Raw genomic sequence first — 27,070 nt, 5'->3', positions numbered from 1 at the left:
GGAAGCTGCCAGGTCAGTGATGAGTGGTTGCAGCTGGGGAGACAGGAATAGTGGAGATCCCATGGGAACAGCTGTTCTTGTGAGCAGGGCTGGTTCAGTCACATTTTGCTCCCCACCTGCCCCCAGAGGGGATTATCACATAGGCAAACTAGGGACATGCCTAGGCCTCAAATGCATGTGGGGAGAATGGGGTGGGGGGAGGGTCTGGGACCCAACAAACAATACAGTCACTACAGCTGGGCTGGCTGGGCTGTGGATCTGCCACCACTGTCTGCTCATCAGGGCACTTCTCACTATGATGGGGACATAAAAGAGGCCCATTGAAATCAATGGAAAGACTTCAGTTGACTCTAATGTGATTTGGGTCAGGCCGAAAGATTGGATTCTAAGGATAGGATTAGGATTCACACCTGTGCAATGGGGCCAGCAAAAACAGACACAGCACTCAAATCCCACTTAGCTCTGTTGTGGATTTAACATGCCAGGGCACAGGCCTTTAGCTGGGTGGTGGCCAAATGGAATGTATTACCAGTACATTTAAGTATAGAGGAATAAGTTCAAAGGCTAAGAAATGAAGATTCCACTACATAAAGTGCTTTTCTGGCCTTGCTCAGAACATCAGATGCAGGGCTCGGCTGGTAAAGAACCATCAGGCACTGGAGAAAGTCCGGAGCACACAGAAGAATGCTTAGGGTGAGACAGCGAGGTTGTATGTATTTTGGGACATATGCTGCCAATGGTTTTTAAGCATAATTTCCAATTTATATCAATGGGGAGTTATTCTTAAAAACTGATGGCACAATATGTACCCATTTACTTCAGTGCATGGCAAGTAAAGTTGAGGGTCAAGTAGTTTAGACCCAAATTTAAGGATTTGCTAAAAGTTTTTATAAAATCTACAGTAAGTTTTCATGAGTCTCCGCTTCCTCGTAAATGTTAATGGGAACAGTAGAGCTATTTGAAACATTTGACCAACGTTTTTTCTCATCAGAAAATGTGATATAGTTGAAGTTGAAATTTTCTACAGGAAAATGTTGATGATGTTTTTAATCTAAATGAAAATTTTTGTTTCAGATCAATATTGACAGTCATTTTAAGTCAAAATAACAATTCAAAATGAAAGACATAGTGGAGGAGGTAATATCTTTTATTGGACCAACTTCTGTTGGCGAGAGAGACAAGCTTTCGAGCTACACAGAGCTCTTCTCCAGGTCTGGGAAAGTACTCAGAGGGCATGTCAACACTGCAGTTAGACACCTCTGGCTGGCCTGGGTCAGCTGACTCAAGCTCACGGAGTTCGGACTGCTGAGCTGTTTAACTGCAGCAGTAGACTTTCAGGTTCAGGCAGAGGTCCGGGCTCTAGGCCCCTGCAAGGTGGGAGCTTCCCAGAGCTCAGACTGCAGCCTCAGCTTGGAAGGCTACATTGCAACGAACAGCCCTGCAGCCCAAGTCAGCGGGCACGGACCAGCCTCTGTTTTTTATTTGCAGTGTAGACATACCCAGAGTGTCACAGCTAAAAACAAGGTGGAACAGATTGTTAAGCATAAGGAGTTAACTTAACACATGTTGCAAGAGACCATTCAAGGGAAAAGTGGGCAGTTAATAACTTTACAATTGTAGTAGGACAATATCCTGGGACCAACAACGGTTTAAATTCAAAATGAATTCTTTTGTTTAATTGACATTTTGAAATGAAATATTTTGTTTTGAAATGTCAAAACATTTAGTTTGATTAATAAGGTCCACTATTTTAGACATTTCTAAATAGATTTTTTTCAGAACTTTTCATTCTATGCAAGTTTGATATTTCAAGTTTTTTGTCCCAGTTCAGGATGAAAACAAGTATCAACAATTCAGAATTTCCTGTAAGACAGAAATGCCCTTTTCCAGCAAGCTTTGAAGAAATAGTTATTTCCATATAAACATTTCCCCCACAGTATCTGAAACATCTAGTAACACTCGATAAACACACACAAATTATTTGCAAACAATCAAAATCATCTGATGAATCGGTGCAAATAATCAAGTTTTCAAAATGACTGCAGAAGGTGCAGCCAGTGTAAATATATGAGCAATAATTTATCCAGGATGACTTTGCTTTCCATTGCACCTTCTTGCAAACAAAATTTGCTCACCTGTTTATGAATGGGAATTAATGTGTTTGTGAATATTAGCAAAGTTAACTGGCAAGTTTCATCCTCAAGGATAAATTTAAATACTCGTGGCGGGATTTGCCCGATATTAGTTGGGATCATGGGTCACAGGGGTATTTCCTAGAGCTGGTTGAAAAAAAGGAAGAGAACTGAGAGTTTTCCTCCTCCAATTTCAATCAAATTTCTATACAACTGGATGGAAAAAAAGAAATATTTGGGAAAACTTAGTAATATGCTTTCTACCCCCTCTTTTTTGCTGACATTTCAGTAATCTTTGGCATTTTCTGACCAGTTCTAGGGATTTATAATTTCTTTAATACAGCCACTGCTCATCTGGGCCCTAACAGTGCATGTTTCTTGTAACAGGTTAATAAGCCACATTTCAGCAAAGCACTTTAAGTAACTTTAAACATGTGATCACCACTTGTTGAACTTCAGCGTGACTACTCATGGGCTTCAATTTAAGCATGTGCTTAAGTGCTTCAGTGATTTTGAATCTTAATTTATTACAGTGAGAAAGTAACCAGTTAGATCAATCAGTTCATCTTTACCCTTTTTGTCCGCTTTCCAAATCCTGTTCTTTTCACTATTATTGTCCTCTAAGAGTTTTACTAGTGGTTAGAGAATGGGGGTAGCCAACTGTTAACATCTGTTAATAAAAAACAAAAAAATCAGGTGGCAGATTTTCATAGTTTTATATACAGTCAAACAAACTCTCAGAAGCCTGTTCCTTCCTATTTTAAATTTATGCTTACTAAAACCCCAACGTGAAGAGACAATTATATTCATTTATATGGAGCAGATACTGCCTGTTACATACTATATATATACAAAACCTAAGCTTAAAAAACGTTATCAAGGTTACACAGCCAAGAACTCAAACATTAGGCAATATTCATTCTGGCATTTCCCATGTAACCTTAATTTGGAAAAAATCATACATAATCATGTAATTAAAGACTGCCTCATATTGCACATGCACAAGGGGGCTGAATTAAGGTTGCATACACAACTTTAATTCTGGCATTTGCTAGCTTTTCAGCGTTTGACTGCTCAACCTTTAACATAGACTTGTGTGTGAGAGATCTTCTACGTTTTTAAAAAAGCGAACTTAAAAGACAGAATGTGGCATCATATTGACACGCACGTGCATCATCAGCAAGGTTGAGACCTTTCAATCCACCACACAGACCTCTGTCACATGAGCTAACAAAGTAATTGGTAGCAGTAGTAGGTTGTCATCCTTTATGTGGACCATCACTGGCAGAGGATAGGACATTTTGCCCATGGGTTTCACAGATATTTGCTGACAGCAGATGAATGGTGAGACTCAGGGCAGATCTACACCACCGTTTAAGTTGATCTAACTTACATTGCTCAGGGTGTGAAAAAGCCCCCTCCTCGAATGACGCAAGTTCTGTGCTGTCTATACTGACGCTGTGTCAGTGGGAGACGCTCTCCTGCTGACATAGCTTCTGCTTCTCACCAAGGTGGAGTAATTATGCCGATGGGAGAGCCCTGTCATATCGGCATAGTGCGTCTTCACCAGACATGCTACTCACTCTGACCCCACTGCAGATCTGGCTCTTGTCCCATCCACTTTCAAATCAGGCAGCTCCTTCCTCTGCGCTGCATGGGCCCAGCAGAGGGGTCATTAAGAGCAGAGGAGAGCCAGTCTCCCTGTTCTCTGTTCAGGTGCCTGACCCTGGACCCAGCAAGGCCCTCAGCAGCCTAGAACTGCAATTGCAGCCCTCTGCTGGAGCTTGCCCAGTGCAGATGGAATCTTGGGGGAATTTACCTACTAAAAATCTAATAAGTCTATTGAACATGTGAAAACTATATTTTTCCCCTCCCCCAGGCTTGTAACTCGGCCAAATTTGGGCAGACATTCACAGTGACAGCAAAAGGCCTGGCCCTGACACAAATGTCGCCTTCTACCAAACGTCAGGTCTCTGCTCCAAAGTACAGGGATGCTAGAGCTTTTCAAAGAAAAAGTCACCAGAAGATTATAGCACGGGTGAAACAATGTATTTTTCCTTAGCTTCATTTTTGGCAACAGCAGAAGCATTTTGGCTGAAATTATTCAAAACAATTCAGCCTGAGGTAGACACCTGGCATGGAAAACTTCAGCCCAAATGGTTAAAGTTTGAAAAAGTTATAAGCAACTGAAAACAGGGTCTTATAACACTGGTCTACAATTTTTGAGAAGTCGTCTGCTTCAGAGATAAAAATGTGATAATTTATTATGTATTTTGATGTGCTGAATTCAAATATGACAATTAAAACAACTGATTGGCTACTGTTTAAGATATTTAAGTTTTTACATTTTATGTCTATGTATATTGTGTAGATAGTAGAGTTTTAATCATAAATTGTAAATCTAGGTCTTTTCATGTGTTTATGGTTGCTTTACATGATAATATTTCACCTGTCCTGTTTATGTAACACTTTAAAAATCAGCAAAAGGGTTATATAAATAAAATTTATTATGAAACAAAAGGCAAAAAACTATTATGTACATAGTTTAGTCCTAGTCAGTGTCTACTCGGTGCTTCTTGGCTTGTCTCTTGTATTCATTAAATGGAGCATCTCTTGTCACTGTCCAGCAATAGTCTGCAAGCATTGATGGGCTCCATTTGCCCTGATAGCCTACCAGGAGATTCCACTGCTGTAGTCTGGAGCCCAACAGCTCTGCCTTACTCTTGGGTAGTTCCAAATCCCTGGCAAGGTCATTCAGTTCACCTTGTGTTATGAGGTGTGGTTCAGAGCAGGAGGATGGGAGAAAATGTGGGTCCTGTGACATTGATGGTTCAGGACCAGAGTTTCATCCTCTTCCTCTTCCTCGTCTGACTCAAGTGAGAATGATTCTGGTGCATCAGGAACCAGCAGTCCTTCTCCGTGGGGTACTGGGCGGATAGCTGATGGAATGTTTGGATAATGCACAGTCCACTTTTTCTTCTTTGACACACCTTTCCCAACTGGAGGCACCATGCAGAAGTAACAATTGCTGGTATGATCTGTTGGCTCTCTCCAAATCATTGGCACTGCAAAAGCATTGATTTCCTTTTCCTGTTCAACCACTGGTGAAGATTTGTTGCACAAGTGTTGCAGCATATGTGTGGGGCCCACCTCTTGTCCTGATCTCCAATTTTGCAACCAAAATAAAGGTGATAGGCTTTCTTAACCATAGTGGTTATACTGCGCTTTTGTGATGCAAAAGTCACTTCACCACAAACATAGCAGAAGTTATCTGCACTGTTCACACAAGTACAAGGCATCTCTGCTCACTTTGGCTAAACAGATATGTGTCCCTTTGCAAAATCAAACACTGACAAATAAGAGAGCACGACACTGTATGATTTCTAGAGCTGATATACGGCAATGTGTTCAGCAGAGTGACGTAAGCTTCGTTATGATTGCATCATCCATGACTTCTAGGAATAACATGATGCAATTCATATCATGTATGATGCAATACCAGCTTCAGATTGCATCATTCGTTGTTTTGCCTAAAAAGCAAGTACTGTCCAAACCCAGTCATAGATTTATTCATAGATCCAGTCAAAGATGTATTTTAGTCATTTCTGGTTTAAATTGAGATCCCTTCCCTTTATAACTCACTTATCCTCCGCCATTCCCAAGTCAAGGGTCGTATATACTGATCCAATAGCATATCTTGAAAACTAGAGCCAATCAACAATTTTAAGCATCATTTTCGTTCTCAGTGACCCAGAATTAGTAAAGTTGGACTACATTTATTTCAGAAGCATTTTGGCTGTAGAGCAGTGTAATGGGAAGCGTCAAGCAAACTTAATAGGTGGTGCTATCAGCCCTGCCTATAATAAATGAGTAAACTGCCCCTATTCTCTTTTTCATGGTGACAAGTCCTATGAGGGCCGGAGGATGGGGGAGTGTCCGTTAGGATTGCCTCTAATTTGCTATTTCACTAAGCCCACAAATGGAATGTAGGCAGACAGGCTGTTTCCAAGAGCTAGCAGCGACATCTTAAGGTCAAACACTGGAAAGTCAGGGATCTAGACAATGAATTCGCTGTTTTGTTTTTTCTCTTTTCTGGGAAAAAAAAAAGTGTTTGCTCTCATCTCTCAGAGAACAACCTGAAAAATTCCCAGGCCACACCAAGATGTTCTCCTAGCAAATGGGGGTAAATGAAGTGCAAGAACTGGGAAGTTTAGACATTTACAAGAGAGAGAAGAACTATCTGCACTAGTGTTCTGCCTTGGGAGAGGGGCTGGCCTACCTGGATTGGGATCTAAATTATGAGAGAAGTCAAGAAAATATGATGACTTTAAAATGTTTCAGTGGCAGGGCTATGTCTTAACACAGACAAATTGCTCTTGGGCTTCATATAAAATCATTTCCCCCCACCAACTGAGCCTAGAATTAGAAAAAACATCAAGCAAAACCAAAACCCTGTAGATTGTGAGTTTGCTTTTGACCTGTGCAAAGGATTGAAAATCAGGGGGAAGCATGCAATTGACTTCCCAGCTCTAGGCTGGGTTTCAAATCTTGGATTCCATTCCCAGTTCTGCCACTGACTCTCTGGGAAATCCTGGGCAGGTCACGACTCCCTCAGTTTCCTCCACCTGTAAAATGGGGGTGGTAATGCTGATCTATTCCATAGGGCTGTAGTGGGTCTTAAGTAATTGCCTCAAAAGTTTAATGAGATCCTTGCAAGAAATTTGCCTTGCAAACTGAAGTATTGTCTTAGTTCTGGGCTTAACATTTTGTCTTCTCTTCTGTCCTTTTCTCTCCTTCTCAAAGGAGATCTGCCAACTTCTCCTGCCCCCTGAACACTTCAAATGTAACCCACACCTGCTCCATGTGGTGCTCTGTCTCTGGAAGGCCAAAAGTGTTTACAGTGCTCATAATTGCCGTGGTGATCTGAGCGGGCTCCATCTTCCCAGTGCTATGGCGTCTGTGCTGAAAAAAGGCGTGAAACAATTGTCTGCCATTGCTCTGATGGAGGGAGGGGCAACTGACAACATGGCTTACAGGGAATTAAAATCAACAAAGGGGTGGCTTTGCATAAGGAGAAACACAAACAACTGTCACACAGAATGGCCCCCTTAAAGATTGAACTCAAAACCCTGGGTTTAGCAAGCCATTGATTTCATGGAGGGAGGAGCAAATGAATGCAAAACAAATCTGGTCTGTTTCTTGTTTTGATCCACTCCATCTGTCTTACACATTTTAGGCTGGCAGCAGACGGTGCAGTCAACTACTAGCCATTGTCGTCTCCTGGCTGCTCACCAGAAGACAGTGCAATACGACTGCTGGCAGGATTGAGTCTCCAGGAGACGAAACTTAAAAAAGAAATGACCTGGCTGAGTCACTCCCATGTCTGCCCAGGTGCCCCTGACCAACCTCACCTAGGTTGGCTAAAGGAGCACCCAGGAGTACGATGACAATGGCTACCAATCGTAATGCACCATCTGCTGCCAAAAGGCAATGAGCTGCTGCTGTGTAGCAATGCAGGGTCACGTCTGCCAGCACCCAAGAGACGTATGGTGACGGTGAGCTGAGCGGGCTCCATGCTTGCCGTGGTACGGCATCTGCACAGGTAACCCAGGAAAAAAGGTGTGAAACAATTGTCTGCCGTTGCTTTCATGGAGGGAGGGAGAGGGGCAGGGCTGGTGCAAGGATGTTTCGCGCCCTAGGCGAAACTTCCACCTTATGCCCTTCCCCGTCCCCCCGAGTCCCTACCCTGAGCCCCCCCATGGCAGCTCCCCCTCTCTGCCCTGAGGCATCCCCCGGCCCCAACTCACCCCTGCTCTGCCTCCACCCCGAGCACGCCGTCGCTGCTTCGCTTCTCCCGCCTCCCAGGCTTGCGGCGCCTAAGCTGATTGGCACCGCAAGCCTGGGAGGCGGGAGAAGCGAAGCAGTGACGGTGTGCTCGGGGAGGAGGCGGGGCAGGGGTGAGCTGGGGCGGGGAGTTCCCCTGCATGCCGCCCCCTCCTTACTTGCTGCAGTTGGTCTTCCCCGTGCTCCCCTGCCCCAGCTCCCTCCGCCTAAATGCCAGCGGCGACTGGGGTGGCCGAAGATCCAGCCACCACGGTTGCTGCCGAAGAAAATGGCGCCCCCCAAATCCTAGCACCCTAGGCGACCACCTAGGTCGCTTAAATGGTTGCACTGACCCTGGAGAGGGAGGGCTGACAACATGTACTCAGAACCACCCGCGACACTGTTTTTGCCCCATAAGGCATTGGGATCTCAACCCAGAATTCCAAGGGGTGGCGGAGACTGCGGGAACTGTGGGATAGCTACCCACAGCTACCCACAGTGCAACACTCCGGAACTCGACGCTAGCCTCGGTACTGTGGACACAGTCCATCGACTTAATGCACTTAGAGCATTTTGTGTGGGGACACGCACGATTGACTGTATAAAAACGATTTCTAAAAAACGACTTCTGTAAATTCGACCTAATTTCGTAGTGTAGACATACCCCCATTCTTGTCTTTAAAGCCCTTTGGGATGATTTATGATCAAAAATGCCAAATCAATGTACAGTATTATTAATTTATAAATAGATGATGTGTGCAGGGGCTCCGGTCCTGGGATGATGAGGGCAGTCAGATACAGGGCAACACAGTCAGGTGCTTTGATCTGGGCTCTGTTTCCAACTCTGCCACCCTGACTAGCTGTACAACCTCAGGCCAACCACTTTGTCTGTGTGCACCCCCACTCTCCTGTGTGTCCAATAGTGACATCCCCTTGTAAATCACTGCGGTCTTCGTGGAAAGTACTAGCTCCATGAGTGCCAGCTATAGTTTCATCCATGTCAAACACGACTGTACTAGATCACCTCAGACTGCTCAGAGTAGCGTCACCTGGGACACTCGTGGAACCTCATATCCATGGCAGACTGAGATGGCATAGATGAAAGGCAATTCCACTGAGTAGATACAGCCAGAGCTTGGCTCTGGGGGCTGGCCTCTGCCACACTTACTCACTGAGGAGTATCTTCCACTTACCCTGCTATAGCCCCACTGATTCCAATGAGGCTACTATGTCTTGTGAATGAAGATAGCAGAACTGGACCCACAAGAAAGAAAAAAGCTCCTGGGGGTGTGAGCAAGCAGCTGTCTTGGTTCTGCACCATCTATTTCATGCACTGTCTAGTGAAGAATTCACGGGGACGTCCCCAGATGCACATGCCATCGAGAGCTGCCTGCCTACTCCAAAAATCAAGATGCAAAATCTGTCACTCAGGGACATTATGCGGGGGTATCAGATACTCTCTGGGGGGCAAGGAATCCATAAAGCTATGAGCCCCTATGCTCATCCACATGAAGAGCTTTCAACTGTGACATAGTATGGAGAGTACCCATCATTTAACAGATGATCCAAGCCTAATGTGTTACTAATACCTTATTGATATTCATTTTGTCCTGCCAGTGGAGAAGCCCATGTGAAAGGAGAGCCCAGGGGAGTGGGAGCTGCTTATACAAAGAGGGCAAGGGGCTGGCAGGGTGCGGTGTAGTTGCACCGGGGCAGGTTCTCCACGAGGTGAGGGCATTCCCAACGGTGGCATTTGGATGGAAACACGTCACTGGCGAGCTGGCAAGAGGCATGCCACAAGGGTCTGTAAACGTAACTGCATCGAAGGGGCATGCGTCAGGACTGCTGGGGAGACTGCGATTCATGCCTGCAGCAGGAGAAGAGGGGGCACAACAGGCTTTAATGCTGGTGCCTCTTTGGCCTGTGTGTGGGGCCTTGCAGGGTTGTTTCCTTCCCCCACTGCCCAAGGCTGGGGAGGGGCATCACCATGGCCTTAATAGAACTCATGGTCAGGAAGTTTGTCCTGCTATTCAGTCTCTAGTCTCCTCTTGCAGGCCTGCAGGCACATTGTCCTTAGTGCCCTGCCAGCCAGCCAGACCTGCTTAGTTCAGAACATCTGTCCCCTGGGGGAGTGGGGGTAGGGGCTGGTTTATCAACTTCTCTACAGAGCTTCACTCACTGCTTACTTGCTCCAGTTCCTGCCCTCTCTAGGTCCATACCAAAGCCCTGATAAGTGTACTTGCCCCTGTTCCTCCAGGAGTCAACTCCAGCCTTCCTCCCTGGGGCTGGGTTATAATTCAGACCAGCTACAGGGCCTTAGCCAACTTCTCCTTCAGCAGGTCCCTTTCCCCAATTAGTCCTCAGACTCAGAGTGTTCAGCAGGAAGTCATCTCCTGTGGGTGTTTTTGATGCTCTGAGGCAGGAAGCAGCGTATATGCCCGCCCCCTTCTCCCAGCTTAGTGCTCTGCAAGGCTCCTAGCCCCAGGACCTTAAAGAAACAGGACCTGACTTTCTCCACAAGCTACTTATTCCCAGGACTGCTTCCTCTCCACCAATACCTCTTATTTCCTAGGTCTTTGATACATCAAAACCTCCCAGAATCTTAAAGGGCCATGCCATGTTACTGGGATAGGCTGACCTCTAGGCACACTACCCCATCACAGGGAGGCAGTGTTACCTAGTGGTTAGTGCCCTGTCCTGGGACTCAGCACACCTGGGTTTGAGTCCTGGCTTTGCCACTGGGATGCTGGATGATGACAGGAAAGTCATTTCACCCTCTGTGACTCAGTTTCCCCATCTGTGAAAGGGGATAACAATACTGACCTTCTTTGTAAAGTGCTTTGAGATCTATTGATGAAGTGTGCTGTGTAGGAGGTAGATACTATTTTGCAATTTACCTCTCAGTTTCATCTGGTGGCTGCTGCTTGTGTCCCTGGCTACCACCTTAGATAATTCTCCTTCATTTTTGGTGTCCATGCCTTCAGCTATTTGGAGACTTAACATGTCACCTCTTGGCTGTCACTTCACTAAATGAGCCACATTGCCTTTCCTTATAAATCACTCCTCCTGGCTGCCTGCTCAATTGTGTTCTTCTTTCCTGAACTCCTTCCCATCTGTCACAGATCTGGCAATGCAGTATCTAGGTCTGAGCATAGTCAGAAAAAACTGTGTGCAGCTGTAGGCACTTCTGTCCCAGAGGGACTTCACAGAAAGGCAAGCAGACTGATTTACGGGCTGGAAGCTTTGGCTTCTGAGAAACTAATGATAAGAAGGAGATGTGTTTACCTTTGGCAAACAAAGAGTAAGGTAGACACTGATAATCATCAGCAAGTACTTGATAGGTGTAAGTGCCTAGTAAGCAAGAGAGGAATAGTTCAGTATATTCTAAGGAGGTGTATCTGGCAATAATGGGATAGTAGTGAGTGTAGGGAAGAGAAGGTTCATTATCAGGAAATAGCTTCCATGTAAAGAAGGTGGTGGTGGTCCCAGCATTTGAGTCAGCTGAGACTAGATTAGACAAAGCCATGAAGAACAAGATCTCTCTCTTTCCTGTGTTCATGACTGTACTGTCTGAACAATACACCTACTTTGGTTTTCAAGAGAAGTTAGGTGTCTGAATAGGGCTTCTCCTTCACTAATTATGGACCTATGCAAAATGCTCAATTAATAATGATGGGGCTTTCCTCAATCAGTATTGACTCTATTGCTGAGGACACCAGGTTTGGATCAGGACTCAAATGAAGTTTAGGCTGGTTCAGAATTTGGGATTGTGGTTGATTCAGTTCCAGGTTGAGGTTTGAGATTATTGCAAGATCATGAGCTGTTCTAAGAAAATTCTGCTAACTTGGATGTTGGAAATTTTGCAAGATCAGGTGTCTCCTTTGGCTTTGGATCCAAACTCAAATCAGACCCACAGAGGTTCAGATCCAGGAACTTAATTTTGGTGGAAGGTTAGATTTGAAGGCATTTATATTTCAGCTCTGTATTTTGACCCAATCTTAACAATGAACTTTGTTCTACAACCTTACTGTTAGGCTCCTTTCTTTCTGGTGTGCATGCAAAATGAGGTTTGGTGTGTATATGCAATGTTAAGCTGTCACATTGCATTGCATCTCTTAGTCTGCAGCTTTTTTGTATTAGATCATCACACTCTGACTAGTCACATACCTGCTGAAAACCCCTCCAGAGAATTTAGCAGATCTCTATGTGACAGCAATCAGTTCTGACCTTGCAGACATCCTGTCCTTAGGTGTTTGTATTTTTTTGGACTTGCAAGGAATGGTGGGAGAACAGCAAAAGTGTTGGGCTGATTAGGTCCTGAGCAGTCCAGTGTTCGTACTCCAAGGACAGTTATTCTGTCGCTTCATTGGGGCGGCACTGGGCTAGTTGAGGCAGAATTGACTCGAGGCTTAGTTTCCTTCAACCAGGATGGAGTTTTGTCCTTCTTTCTCTATGCTTCAGTGTCTTCCACCCTAGCCCTCTTCCTCCTTTCCCCTTCAATGCTAGAGCTGCTCAGATAATGGAAACAAAAGTTTATGAAACATATTGAAGTTATTTGTGTTTCACAGGGCTTGAAATGACCCCAATTTGGGAATTTCATGAATTTTTGTGTGGGTTTTTAAAAAAAGCCCACACAATTGTTGATTTGGAAGGGTTATCAGAAAGCAAAACATGACTTTTTGTACACGACAAATGGCACTAACCGTTTAACTTATGAAAAATGCCACCAAAAAGTTTCAATAATAGCCACACATTTTGCAAAAAAAATTGGTTTAGAAAAAAAAGCCAGTTTTTAATTAAAGTGTAACTTTGTCCTTCTATTCACCTCCATTCTCCCACCAGATAAACCCTGTCCCACCTCCTGTCCACGATGCCTGATAAGCTTCCATAGAGATCTGACTCCTCTCCATCACTCAACACTATTCCTCTAGCCCTCTTTTCTCTCTCTAATTCCTCTGCAGAGGCTCCTTTACCTTTATCTCTCAACGGGAGGGGGGTCTAAAGGTCAAGGAAGAGACAGTCTCTCACTATCAACTCAAGTTCAAGGTCTCGGTCCTTATCTTCAAGGCCTACCAGGTCTCTAAAAGCCTATAGCCCTGGCATAAGTTCATGGTTGATAATGCTGCTCCTCAGGCATACTGGAACTTTCTACCACAAGAGTAAAGCTCGCCTGGGCAGGAGACAGAGCCTTCTCAGGGGCCAGTCCCAGACTGCGGAATGGGCTGTCCCAGGAATGAAGGACCATCCCAGATCTCCCCACCTTCTTCAACAAGTGCCTGGTGTACATCTTCCACATGCCTTTTCTCACATAAACCCAGAGCCACACAGACATTTAAAATACCCTCTCCCCACAAACCAAAACCCTACCCCAATAAGCCACCCCACTGCACACACAATTCTCCCTGCAGGGAGAGGTTGAGAGGGAACAAACCACATGGGACAGATGTTAGACACGTTGCTTAATGCACTACTAGGAGGAGGTCCGGCCCAGATCCACAAAGGTATGTAGGCACCCAAGTCCCAATTTAGGCATCACTGCAATGCACAAAGCTCCCACCTAACTCTATAGGCGCCTAAACTCACTCTGTGCTTGCATTTTCAGGATAAGAGTTTCCTGGGTGCCTAAATGCGTGCCACTGGGCTGCATGCTGCTGGCTCCCTGTAGGCGCCCAGATGCCCATCTCCTGCCTAAGCCCCAGAGCAATCCATGAAACAGGAGAAGATAGGTGGAGGAACATCTATCTTCTCTGCAGGTCGGATCCAGTGGGTATGCTCAGGGGCCACCCACAGAATCATGCCCTACAAATCAGTTAGGCGGAAGGGCACCTATCTTCCCCAGATTCATGGATCTACCCACCGTTGTGGATCTGGGCTTCAGATACCATGGCGATGAGGGCAGGATAAGAACCTTTATACTACAGAAACTAGAAGGTTGCCCTGCTGTGACTATCTCAGAGTATGGTGTTATGCTGAGACAAAACACTAGGTGGTGCATTTAATCAATTATTCAACTTAAGAGTTTCACTTGCTGGATGCTTTCACCACCAGCAGGCAGTACAAGACTTACCACAACAAGCCTATTTCCTATATACAGACAGTACCCTTCCCAAATTTCACATAATCATCTTTTCTGTACAGTGTATGAATACAGCCATAGCTGTCACTCACAAGCTTTGGCATCCACTCCTGCAGGATATGGGGATTTTGTCTGCCACTGATCTTTGAATATTTCAGTCACTGAGCAACAAGCAAACAAGGCTGACGTGTTGCACTGGATAGATGCTAGAGGTGAGATAGTGTGAAAATGGGCTAATGAGATACTAGCTGAGATTCCCAATCAATCCCCATTCCCTGATGATCCCTCACATAGAGAGAGTGCAGTGTTACTTCCTGGCATGACTGTCATCTGTAACAGAAGAGCACTACAGCAACCTTCCCTATAGCTGTGTGTGTGTGACAATGCAGTCCCTTTAACAAGGACCCAGATCTTCCCTTCTCCTCCATGGCCAGAGATGTTTGGGAGAAAGCAAGCAGGTTCTGCTGGGCAGTGGGCACAGAAATAAGGATCGTGCGCTCTGTGACATAGTTCCCTTCCCTGACCCAAAACCTCTGGAAACCCTCTGTGGTTGGTTGGGATCTGTTGGAGGGGAGGTGATGGGCTGGGCCTGTGGCAGAAGTTGGATCACACACACACACACACACACACAGAGTGGAGCTGTCAGTACTAGCATCCCCACTTTCCCTATGCAGTTTGGAAAGGCCCTTTTTGGGGGTACCCTGAGGGCATTACTCAGGGTGCCCCAGTAGCATGGCTGCTGGTGGAGGGTCAAAGAGGATGCTGGGCAGCACTGCTAAGGCTTTGAGCCTTCATGTGACTGACTTGTGCCTCTGTGGAGCACTCCAGATATGCACAGGTCTTGGGGCAGCTATCACCAGAGGCACTGTTACACATAGCCTCACATGCTCTCTTTCTTAGCATGTGAGCAAGTTTTCAGTCTTTGGCAGACAGGCTTGCAGGTTGTTGGTTTTGTGATGCAGTCCTTGAAGAAAAGTTAAGCAAAGAGAAGTGGCAGATAGCAGACAGTTTACACTTTGCTCTAGCTACCATATTTGGAGGCAATTCTCAGGACAGAGAAGCTTCCTGGGAACTAGGCATTGGTGCATGGGCTGAGATTTCCAGAAGTGGGGATTATCTGGGTGCAGTTTGCAACCACCTCTGTTCCAGGACCTGTGTGTGTGTGTGTGTAAGTAAAGCAAGTTACACTTCAAATAGACCCAGGTTCAGTGGTTCTTCCTTATAAGATAGGGGTCCTTGTCTCCAGGGCCTCCTGCATCTCGCCAGGTCTTCAGTAGCTCAGCCCTCCAGCCAAGCCACACAAAGTTCAGTTCCCTTCCAGGATAAGGAAAGATCAAACTGAAAGTCCAAGCTAAACATCCAGCTAGTAGTTCTCCCCCACACCCCACCCAGGTTCCATTGAGGTGCTGTTACTGACCCTATGTCAGGGCCTTTCCCACAGGAGCCTGACCTGCTCCTGCAGAGCTCTCCCTCTATGCTTCTTGTCCTAGCAGGGCTTCCCTCACTGACACTCTCCCGCTGGGGATCCCCCTGCTCCTTGCAGGCCCTCACCCAGGTCTTCCTGCACAGGATCCAAACCGATACTCTGTGGGTCCTCTTGCCTGCCTGTTTAGGCCTGTCAGAGCACCCACTTACGTGCACCAGTGCAACCTGTGAGTCCTCCTGTCTTCTCTACAAGCCCCTCCCCCAGCTGGTTGCTCTCTCAGCTTGTATTGTCTCATCCTGCCCTTTCACACCTGGGCTCACTAATTATCATTTAGTTGCCACATTACCATCAGCTGGGGGTGGAACTGGGGTAGCTGCTAGGCTATGGGTGTCATAGTATAATTCCCAAATCTGGACCTTAGCATCCAGGATATGGGTACTAGCATAAAGTCCTCTAAGCTTAATTACCAGCTTACATTCTGTAGCGCTGCCACCAATCAGGAATTCCAGGGCCTGATACCCTCTGGTCCCCCCAAACCCTTCCCTGGGGACCCCCAAGTCCAGATTCCTTGAGTCTCACAACAAAGGGGAATGAACCATTTCCCTTCCCCCTCCTTTTCTTCCTCCCAGCTCTTTCTTGCCCTGGGTACACTAGGAGACCACCGTGATTCAATTCCTTGAATCACCCCTTCTCCCTCCCTCCTTCCCCGGAGAGAGATACAGAGATAAACGCAGAGACCAGGTTTTTCTTCCCTCCTCCCTTTCCTTTCTCCCAGCAATTCCCTGGTGAATGCAGACTCCCTTCCCTGGAGTCTTACAAAAGATAACCCAAAAAAAATCAATTAGATTCTAAAGAAAAATTGGAAAACTTTAATAAAGAAGGAAAAACATAAAAATTGTCTCTGTAATCAAGATGGTAAATATACAGGGTTTTTATAGCTATTAGACAATAGAAAGAAGCTTTCTCCAGCAGAAACACAATTTAAGCTACTTCCAGCAAGTACACATCTGCAAATAAGAAAAACAAGTTAAAAGACTATAACTGCCTTTTTACTTACTAACTATTCTGAATAGATAAGAGACTGTAGCAGGGAGATTGGCAGAAACCTGGTTGCACCTCTAGTCCCATCCAGGACCCAGAGAGAACAACGCCCAAACCCACAAACAAAGGCTTCCCTCCACCTAGATTTGAAAGTATCTTGTTTCCTGATTGGTCCTCTGGTCATGTGTTTGGGTCCCTGTTTGTTAACCCTTTACAGATAAAAGAGACATTAACCCTTAACTATCTGTTTATGACAATGGGCCAAGCTGAGCATCTCTTGCCTTAAAGGACTAGTCAGCCTGTTTCAGAGTAGCAGCCGTGTTAGTCTGTATCCGCAAAAAGAACAGGAATACTTGTGTCACCTTAGAGACTAACAAATTTATTTCAGCATGAGCTTTCGTGAGCTACAGCTCACTTCTTCGGATGCATCCGTACAAGTACTCCTGTTCTTTTTAGTCAGTCTGTGACATTCCTCCACTGCGGAGCCGGCCTGCCCTGGAATGCCACCACTCCTCAGTAGGGGGTTACTCTGCTATCTGCGATGCAAGGGAAACAACATTGTGTTAGTCAGGCCAGTTCACTGGTCTGGCCAGTCACAGGGAGGGGAACTATTTTCTAGGAACTTAGGTAGGTAGATAGAATAATACCAGGAAGACAACTCCATTCCCAGTTTTTGGCATTTACCTGCTTTGCTAAGGGAGTAGTATAGGGTGACCAGATGTCCCAATTTTATAGGGACAGTCCTGATTTTTGGCCTTTTTCTTATATAGGCTTCTATAGCCCCCCAGCCCCCCAATCTTGATTTTTCACACTTGCCGTCTGGTCACCCTAGAGTAGTAACCTTCCTAGACAAAGGATCTGGGCCATGGCCCATAATTTATTCGTATAGATTTTTTTTTTAGTAATTTAGGCCAACATCTTTATGCTCTGTTGTTTTCTTTTGAAGTGCTTTATAAAAACGAATGGGAACAGAATGTTTTCATTAAGTAAATCCTGTCTTCCCACACATTTAAATGAAAACAGTGTTTAAAGAAATTCTATAGCTATATAGTATCCCAGTGGTGGTGTTGTAGCAGCACTGGGCATGGGATAGTACTTGAGAGCCAGGAAGTGAAACTGATCAACTGAAAGCACAACTACCCAGTCTAGTTCTACCACCAGCTGTCAGGAGCATAATGCAGCCAGAGGTAGGGTGACCAGACAGCAAGTGTGAAAAATCAGGATGGGGGTGGGGGGGTAATATATAAGGCGCCTGTATAAGACAAAGCCCAGAGTATCAGAACTGTCCCTATAAAATCAGAACACCTGGTCACCCTAGCCAGAGGCAGCATGCACCACTATGAGTTGTCTCTGGCGCTGGGGGTCAGGAGACTTAGGATCTGGTCCCATCTTGCCACTGACCTGCCCTATGACCTTGGACACTTGATATTTTACCGCCTTGTCCCTTGTTTCCTCTCCCGTCTTCTGTCTGTCTTAGCATCTTGTCTGTTTAGACCATGATCTTGCAAATACTTACTCACAGTGCATTACATTAAGCATGTATTGGAATCTTTACAGGACAGGGACGCAGACCTTGCCTATATCAGAAAACTGTTCTGATTTGACTAAATCGAGGTAGAACCAGAATTGGGTCAGTGCCACTCTCCAACACATTGAGTGCTTTACATCCCATTAGCTTAAGCTCTAAGTCACATTGTAACAAAACAATCCCATTGGCACAAAGTGAGAAAGGTTAGATTGGCTCTTCTGTCCTTCCATCTTGGCATTTCTAAGGCCAAGAGCTCTTCAGGGCTTGTTACTGTTCTCTTTCAGTCTCTCTGCTTCATGAACCTGATCCAGTACTCACTGGAGTGAATGAGGATCTTTGCTCTGCCTTCAGTGGGAGCTTGATGGAGCCGTGTCTCCATAAACAACCCACAGGACACTGAAATGGCAAAGGGCCTGATCCTGCAACCTAACCATGTGTGGAATTCCCAGGTTTGGCCCCAAGGTGCTGGAGAGAGCGTATGAGTTCTGATTAATTTAATAGCATTACCCACTATTCACTGACAAATACCTTCATGCCAGCTGAACTGCCAGAACATACTGCCCCGGCTATATTGTTAGCAATGTCTGAGATCACCATGTCGGGACGCAGATAGCAGAGTCACGGTCTGTCTGGTCCTTCATAACTGTCACAAATGATATTGATATTAAAATGGGACAAAAATGACCCTTTTATCCAACCCTCATGGATTCTAGGTGTTCAGATTGAATGCAATTTGGATCCAAACCATCCTTAGTTTGGTTCTCCAAAACCCAAACCTGGATTGAGGAGGTTCTGTCAAACCAGAACCCACTGCTGCTTCTCTACCTCTAATTTATACTGTGCCTTTCACCCTAACTGAGTAGGATCTCAAATCACTTTATTTAGTAGCTAATCTAATGTCAGTTGAAATGCAACAACCTCAGGGGTGCAACACAGCAGCCATTTAACAGCACACAGCATCAAGGCTCAACAAAGCTGGCAAGGAAAGAAAAGGGGCATTTTAGGTAGTGGACTGTAATTTCCCCATCTGGAATCTGGCCAGGACACCAGGGCTCACACCCTACAAAAGTACAAACAAGACATAAAAGGCAGCATGCACAGTGGGAGAAGTCTTCAGTTGATGAAGAAAAGCCACAAGCATTTGGAAAAATCCCAGCATTTCCATTCTGGGGCTGAAGTGGACAATGACTGTGTCTTGAGAAAGTCCGGCAACCTGTGATCCTGTAATAGACAGGACTGAGATTAGAGTGGACTAGTTTGGCTTTCTTTTAATCAACTGGAGATTTTCCCTACTGAGCCCAAAGCTTCATGGTCCTGAGTATAAGTGGTCAGCATCGTGGGAGCTACTGGGCCAGGGGACCAGCTGACTGAGTGCCCTGGAAAAGTCTGATTTATTCACAAGATTAAGATTGATGCTTTAGTGCAGAATAGCTTGTCTCCTTCTGGGCTGGACATCAATAAAGCCACGAGCTCCTATGTGCCAGGAAAACTCCACCAATGCCAATGTGTTGGTCCCTGGTAGCTTTAAAGCTCTCATCCAGTTATAATTCAATTCCAATTCCTTACAGCCTTTTTGGTATAAATCATGATCAGATTTATCCCTCACCCTCTCAACTTCCTATCCCCAATGTAAGTGATTCCTTGCTTTGTTGCAGGTTGAGGATGGAACTGACATCTTTGCCTAAACTCCTCTGGACGAGTGACAACAAGCTCCTGCATCATCATTTCCCAGATGTGTTTGCAACTGTCCATACCACTCAAGACATCCCAGAGGAAGCCAGTTTTGGACCGTGTATGCTGCAGAACACCTTGTTAGACACTGTTGCTTTTATTGCCCTGAAATGCTCTGAGAGAAGAAATATCCATTATGTATTTAAGGTAGGAGAGCCTGGTATTTTATATTATATTGGAAAAGCTGTCCCCTCTCCCTGCTCGCCCCAGATTGCTCTTCTCGGCTGGTGGCATTGGCATGGGATATAGTTTTATCCCCAGGTTGGCATAGCTAATAGCTCCGCCAAGAGGGGAAACTGGCCCAGGGCGATGCTGACCTGGAGGCTGGATTCTGAGGGGATCCCAGCCATTCCCTTGGGGGAAAGAGCCCAAAGCATGAGTTCCGTCCTACGCCAAGACACCCTTGACCTGCCACTGAACTGATCCAGGATGTGGGGGAATGAGGGGCATGTCTTCACTTGGAGATGAACATCCAAGAGGGCTTGGCATGGGGCATACTGGCCCTTCAGGGCCATGGAGGGGTCTGTTATAACCTTATTCCCAGATTCTGGACCTTAGCGTCCAAAATATGGGGGTTAGCATGAAAACCTCCAAGCTTAGTTACCAGCTTGGACCTGGTACTGCTGCCACCACCCAAAAAATTAGAGTGTTTTGGGGCACTCTGGTCCCACTGAAAAACCTTCCCTGGGGACCCAAGACCCAAATCCCTTGAGTCTCACAACAAAGGGAAATAATCCTTTTTCCCTTCCCCCCTCCAGATGCTCCTGGAGAGATACCCAGACACAAGCTCTGTGAAACTACGCAGAGTGATTCCCCCTCTCCGTTCCCAATCCTGGAACAAAAGCACTTTCCTCTTCACCCAGAGGAAATGCCAAATCAGGCTAGCAATCCAACACACAGCTCTCCCCTTGATTTCTTCCTCCCACCAATTCCCTGGTGAGTACAGACTTAATTTCCCTGAAGTAAAGAAAAACTCCAACAGGTCTTAAAAGAAAACTTTATATAAAAAAGAAAGAAAAAATACAAATGTTCTCTCTGTATTAAGATGATACAACACAGGGTCAATTGCTTAAAAGAATATTGAATAAACAGCCTTATTCAAAAAGAATACAAATCAAAGCATTCCAGCACTTATATTCATGCAAATACCAAAGAAAAGAAACCATAGAACTTACTATCTGATCTCTTTGTCCTTACACTTAGAAACAGAAGACTAGAAAATAGAACTACTTCTCCAAAGCTCAGAGGAAAACAGGCAGACAGACAAAAGACCTCTTACACAAACTTCCCTCCACCCAAAGTTGAAAAAATCCGGTTTCCTGATTGGTTCTCTGGTCAGGTGTTTCAGGTGAAAGAGACATTAACCCTTAGCTATCTGTTTATGACACGCCCCCCAAATTGCAGACAGTGGGGAAGCTCACTGGCGGCAATTTCTTCTAGAACTTGAAAATAAACAGATTAATACAACACATGCACCTTTACATATACTACTAAGTATATAACTAACAGACTTTAGATTTTAAGAACACTTTTTAACTACTGGATTCTGGGAAACTTTCACGGGAGAGTGCATCAGCAACTTTGTTAGAAGCTCCTGTGATGTGTTGAATTTCAAAATCAAAATCTTGGAGAGCTAAACTCCAACGAAGAAGTTTCTTGTTGTTCCCCTTGGCAGTATGAAGCCACTTTAGTGCAGCATGGTCAGTTTGTAGTTGGAACCGCCGTCCCCAAACATATGGGCGTAGCTTTTCCAGGGCGTACACAATGGCATAGCATTCCTTTTCACTGACTGACCAGTGACTTTCCCTCTCAGACAGTTTCTTGCTGAGAAACACGACAGGATGGAAGTTGTGATCTGTTGCTTCCTGCATGAGCACTGCTCCTATACCACGCTCAGATGCATCTGTGGTTACTAGGAATGGTTTGTCAAAATCCGGGGCCCTGAGTACAGGGTCAGACATGAGCGTTGCCTTAAGCTGGGTAAAGGCTTTTTGACACTCATTAGTCCACTTAACGGCATTTGGCTGGGTCTTTTTGGTTAGGTCGGTCAATGGGGCAGCGATTTGGCTGTAGTGTGGTACAAATCGCCTGTAGTATCCGGCCAAGCCTAAGAAGGATTGGACCTGTTTTTTTGACCTTGGGACAGGCCACTTTTGGATAGCATCCACCTTGGCCTGTAGGGGGTTTATGGTTCCTCGACCCACCTGGTGCCCCAGGTAAGTCACTCTGTTTTGGCCTATTTGACACTTTTTGGCCTTAACAGTTAGTCCTGCCTGCCTGATGCGCTCAAAGACCTTTTCCAGGTGTAGTAGGTGTTCGGGCCAGGAGTCTGAAAAAATGGCCACATCATCGAGGTAGGCAACTGCGAATTCTCCCAGTCCAGCTAGTAGACCATCTACCAGCCTCTGGAAGGTGGCGGGTGCATTTCGAAGGCCGAAAGGAAGGACATTGAATTCATACACCCCCGCATGGGTGACGAATGCTGACCTCTCCTTGGCAGGTTCATCTAGCGGTACTTGCCAGTACCCCTTGGTTAAGTCTATTGTAGAGATGAACTGGGCACGTCCCAACTTTTCCAATAGCTCATCGGTACGTGGCATTGGATAGTTGTCCGGACGAGTTACAGCATTTAGCTTACGGTAGTCCACGCAAAAGCGTATTTCCCCATCTGGTTTGGGTACCAGAACCACTGGAGATGCCCATGCACTGGTAGATGGGCGGATTATACCCATCTGTAGCATGTTCTGGATCTCCCGTTCTATAGCAGCTTGGGCATGAGGAGACACCCGGTAGGGTGGGGTTCTGATTGGGTGAGCATTACCTGTATCAATGGAGTGGTATGCCCGTTCAGTCCGTCCTGGGGTGGCTGAGAACAATGGGGCGAAGCTAGTGCACAGCTCCTTGATTTGTTGCCGCTGCAGACGTTCCAGGGTGGTTGAGAGGTTCACCTCTTCCACGCCACCGTCTTTTTTCCCGTCGTAGTAGACACCGTCAGGCCACTCAGCATCATCTCCCTGGACTGTAAACTGACAAACCTGTAAGTCTCTGGAATAGAAAGGCTTGAGAGAATTAACATGGTACACTTTAGGCTTTAGTGAGGAATTGGGAAATGCTATGAGGTAGTTTACAGCTCCCAGGCGCTCTTGGACCGTGAATGGCCCTTCCCATGATGCTTCCATCTTATGGGCCTGTTGCGCCTTCAAGACCATAACCTGGTCTCCTACCTTGAAGGAACGTTCTCTGGCATGTCTGTCATACCAGGCCTTTTGCTCTTCTTGAGCATCCTTTAGGTTCTCTCTAGCAAGGGCTAAAGAGTGTCGGAGGGTGCTTTGTAGGTTGCTTACAAAGTCCAGAATGTTAGTTCCTGGAGAAGGCGTAAACCCCTCCCATTGCTGCTTCACCAACTGTAATGGCCCCTTAACCTCGTGACCATACACAAGTTCAAATGGTGAAAACCCTAAACTGGGATGTGGTACAGCCCTGTAGGCAAACAGCAACTGCTGCAACACTAGGTCCCAATTATTGGAGAATTCGTTGATGAATTTTCTTATCATGGCCCCCAAAGTTCCATTGAACCTTTCCACCAGGCCATTGGTTTGATGGTGGTACGGGGTGGCAACCAAGTGATTCACCCCATGAGTTTCCCACAGTTTTTCCATGGTCCCTGCCAGGAAATTAGACCCTGAATCTGTAAGGATGTCAGAGGGCCAACCTACCCTGGCAAAGATGTCTGTTAGGGCCAGGCATACAGTGTTAGCCCTGGTGTTGCCTAGAGCTACTGCTTCTGGCCATCGGGTAGCAAAGTCCACTAAAGTCAGTACATACTGCTTTCCTCTGGGCGTCTTTTTTGGGAAAGGGCCCAGAATATCCACAGCTACTCGCTGAAATGGGACCTCAATTAAGGGGAGTGGCTGGAGAGGGGCCTTGACCTGGTCTTGAGGCTTACCCACTCTTTGGCATACCTCACAAGACCGGACATACTTGGCAACATCCTTGCCCATCCCCTCCCAGTGGAAGGACTTCCCCAACCGGTCCTTGGTTCTGTTCACCCCAGCATGGCCACTGGGATGATCATGGGCTAAGCTTAAGAGCTTCTCCCGGTACTTAGTTGGAACCACCAACTGTTTTTGCGGCTGCCATTCTTCCCGGTGTCCACCAGAAAGAATTTCCTTGTATAAAAGTCCTTGGTCTATAACAAACCGGGATCGATTTGAAGAGCTGAGAGGCGGTGGGGTGCTCCGTGCCGCCGCCCACGCTTTCTGAAGGCTGTCATCTGCTTCCTGCTCAGCCTGGAACTGTTCCCTTGAGGCTGGGGTCACCAGTTTTTCCTCAGACTGTGGACTTGGGCTTGGTCCCTCTGGAAGCGATGTAGGTGATGGGGTTGTTTCCGTTGCTGGTGAACCGCTCTCCGCTGGTGCACCTGAGGGTATTTCAGGCTCTGGCTGAGCCTTTTGGGTATGGCTGTCTTTTGCTTCTGCCAGTTCTGGCTTGCTGGCGCCCTCTGGCGTTGAGTTTGAAGATGTGGTTGCACTTGCTGGTGCTGGTTGCTGTTCCAGTTCCGGGCCTGGGACTGGAGATGCTGTGGCTGTTTCAGTGGTAGGCATGGAATCCGGGTCCACTACCTCTGTCTGGGTCTCTGGTAACACAGACAGGGCCTCTGTGGACGGCTCAGGAACAGGAATGGGTCTGGAAGCTTGCCTGGTTTGGCTACGGGTAACCATTCCCACTCTCTTGGCCCGCCTCACCTGGTTGGCCAAGTCTTCCCCCAGTAGCATGGGGATAGGATAATTGTCATAGACTGCAAAAGTCCACATTCCTGACCAGCCTTTGTACTGGACAGGCAGTTGAGCTGTAGGCAAGTCTACAGCTTGTGACATGAAAGGGTAAATTGTAACTTTGGCCTTTGGGTTGATGAATTTGGGGTCAACGAAGGATTGGTGGATAGCTGACACTTGTGCCCCCGTGTCTCTCCACGCAGTAACCTTCTTTCCGCCCACTCTCAAATTTTCCCTTCGCTCCAAGGGTATTTGAGAGGCATCTGGGCCTGGGGATCTTTGGTGTGATGGTGGTGTAATGAATTGCACTCGCATGGTGTTCTTGGGACAGTTGGCCTTGATATGTCCCAGTTCATTACACTTAAAGCATCTTCCATCTGATGGGTCACTGGGCCGAGGTGAGTTACTGGAGACTGGTGAGGTTGAAGAGTAGGGTATCTGTGGCTTTACTTGGGTGGTATGGAGGGTCTTTGGCTGTCCTCGGTTGTAGGGTTTATGGTTTGTGTGCCCCCTGGGGTAATCGTTCCCCTTGACAGTAGCTTTTTTGCTTTCTGCCAGTTCCATCCATTTGGCTCCAATCTCCCCCGCCTCAGCGATAGTTTTGGGATTTCTATCTTGTATGTACCGTGTGATGTCTTCAGGAACACCATCCAAGAACTGCTCCATTTGTATGAGGAGGTTCACTTCTTCCAAGGTTTGAATGTTGTTTCCTGTTAACCAGGCCTCATAGTTTTTTGCAATGTAGTAGGCGTGTTTGGGAAATGACACCTCTGGTTTCCATTTTTGGGTTCTGAAGCGCCGACGGGCATGATCTGGGGTTATCCCCATCCTGTATCTGGCCTTGGTTTGAAAAAGTTTATAGTCGTTCATTTGCAGCTTAGGCATTTCAGCTGCCACCTCTGCTAAAGGTCCACTGAGTTGTGGCCTTAATTCTACCATGTACTGGTCTTCGGGGATGCTGTACCCAAGACAGGCTCTTTCAAAATTTTCCAAGAAGGCCTCGGTGTCATCACCTGCCTTGTAGGTGGGAAATTTCCTGTGCTGTGGAGCAATAATTGGCGCCGGGTTGTTAGGGTTGGCTGGCACATGCAGCCCAGCTTTTGCCATCTCCAGTTCATGTTTTCTCTGTTTTTCCTTCTCTTCATTCTCTTTTTGTTGTTTTTCCATTTCTTTTTGTTGTTTTTCCATTTCTCGGCGGTGGGCCACCTCTTCTTCTTCTAGTTTTCTTTTGTGTGCTGCCTCTTGGGCTGCCTGTTCTCTTTGGAAGGCTGCCAGTTTGAGGCTTTCTTCCTTTTCTTTCATCTCCATCTGTCGCCTGTGTTCAGCGTCTTTGATTTGTTCTTCGGCGTCAATCTTTGCCTTAGAAGTCATGGTTCCTGTTTTCTTGTGTTGGGGTGCCCTCCGGTGTTTATTTTCTGAACTGCAGGCTCTCTGTTGCCTCCTGAAGTCTGCCTAGCAACAGTGCTTTTTTCCTTTTCTCTCTCTAGCTAATGTTCAATGAAGGGAAACCAGAAAAACCACTTAATTTGCATGCATATAAGTGCTGCTACTTGCCTCCTAATGGGAGGGCTATTGCATGACAAAAGACCCTTAACAGTCTTCTCGCTTAATATGCAAACCACAAACTGCTAGAGAGCAGAAAAAAAAATTCTCTCTGGTTCCCTTTTAAAACCAAACTGTTTCTCTCTGCTAAAAAGCCCTTAGCAGAGAAAAGAAAAATATAATATTCCTACTGGCTTCTGGATTCTGTCTATATCCCGCCGCTGCTACACCATGTTATAACCTTATTCCCAGATTCTGGACCTTAGCGTCCAAAATATGGGGGTTAGCATGAAAACCTCCAAGCTTAGTTACCAGCTTGGACCTGGTACTGCTGCCACCACCCAAAAAATTAGAGTGTTTTGGGGCACTCTGGTCCCACTGAAAAACCTTCCCTGGGGACCCAAGACCCAAATCCCTTGAGTCTCACAACAAAGGGAAATAATCCTTTTTCCCTTCCCCCCTCCAGATGCTCCTGGAGAGATACCCAGACACAAGCTCTGTGAAACTACGCAGAGTGATTCCCCCTCTCCGTTCCCAATCCTGGAACAAAAGCACTTTCCTCTTCACCCAGAGGAAATGCCAAATCAGGCTAGCAATCCAACACACAGCTCTCCCCTTGATTTCTTCCTCCCACCAATTCCCTGGTGAGTACAGACTTAATTTCCCTGAAGTAAAGAAAAACTCCAACAGGTCTTAAAAGAAAACTTTATATAAAAAAGAAAGAAAAAATACAAATGTTCTCTCTGTATTAAGATGATACAACACAGGGTCAATTGCTTAAAAGAATATTGAATAAACAGCCTTATTCAAAAAGAATACAAATCAAAGCATTCCAGCACTTATATTCATGCAAATACCAAAGAAAAGAAACCATAGAACTTACTATCTGATCTCTTTGTCCTTACACTTAGAAACAGAAGACTAGAAAATAGAACTACTTCTCCAAAGCTCAGAGGAAAACAGGCAGACAGACAAAAGACCTCTTACACAAACTTC

General features: G+C 46.0%; 1 protein-coding gene across 2 annotated transcripts in view; it reads left to right on the top strand.

The window, feature by feature from the left end:
* The window catches only part of ZNF488 (zinc finger protein 488), a 43,853-nt gene that overhangs the window by 5,397 nt on the left and 11,386 nt on the right, over positions 1 to 27,070 (top strand). The window contains exon 2 of one of the 2 annotated variants that reach the window (XM_030570123.1): positions 19,682 to 19,904. In XM_030570123.1, the coding sequence (XP_030425983.1) occupies positions 19,689 to 19,904 (216 nt within the window). In that variant the 5' untranslated portion in view covers positions 19,682 to 19,688. Of the gene's footprint in view, positions 1 to 19,681; positions 19,905 to 27,070 lie in introns of those variants that run through there. The other variant, XM_030570124.1, reaches the window with a different exon arrangement.

This window comes from Gopherus evgoodei, chromosome 7, assembly GCF_007399415.2.
Source record: "Gopherus evgoodei ecotype Sinaloan lineage chromosome 7, rGopEvg1_v1.p, whole genome shotgun sequence".
NCBI classification, from domain to species: domain Eukaryota; kingdom Metazoa; phylum Chordata; order Testudines; family Testudinidae; genus Gopherus; species Gopherus evgoodei.
Note: the sequence above shows the minus strand (reverse complement) of the source record. Positions and strands in the feature narration are given on the sequence as shown.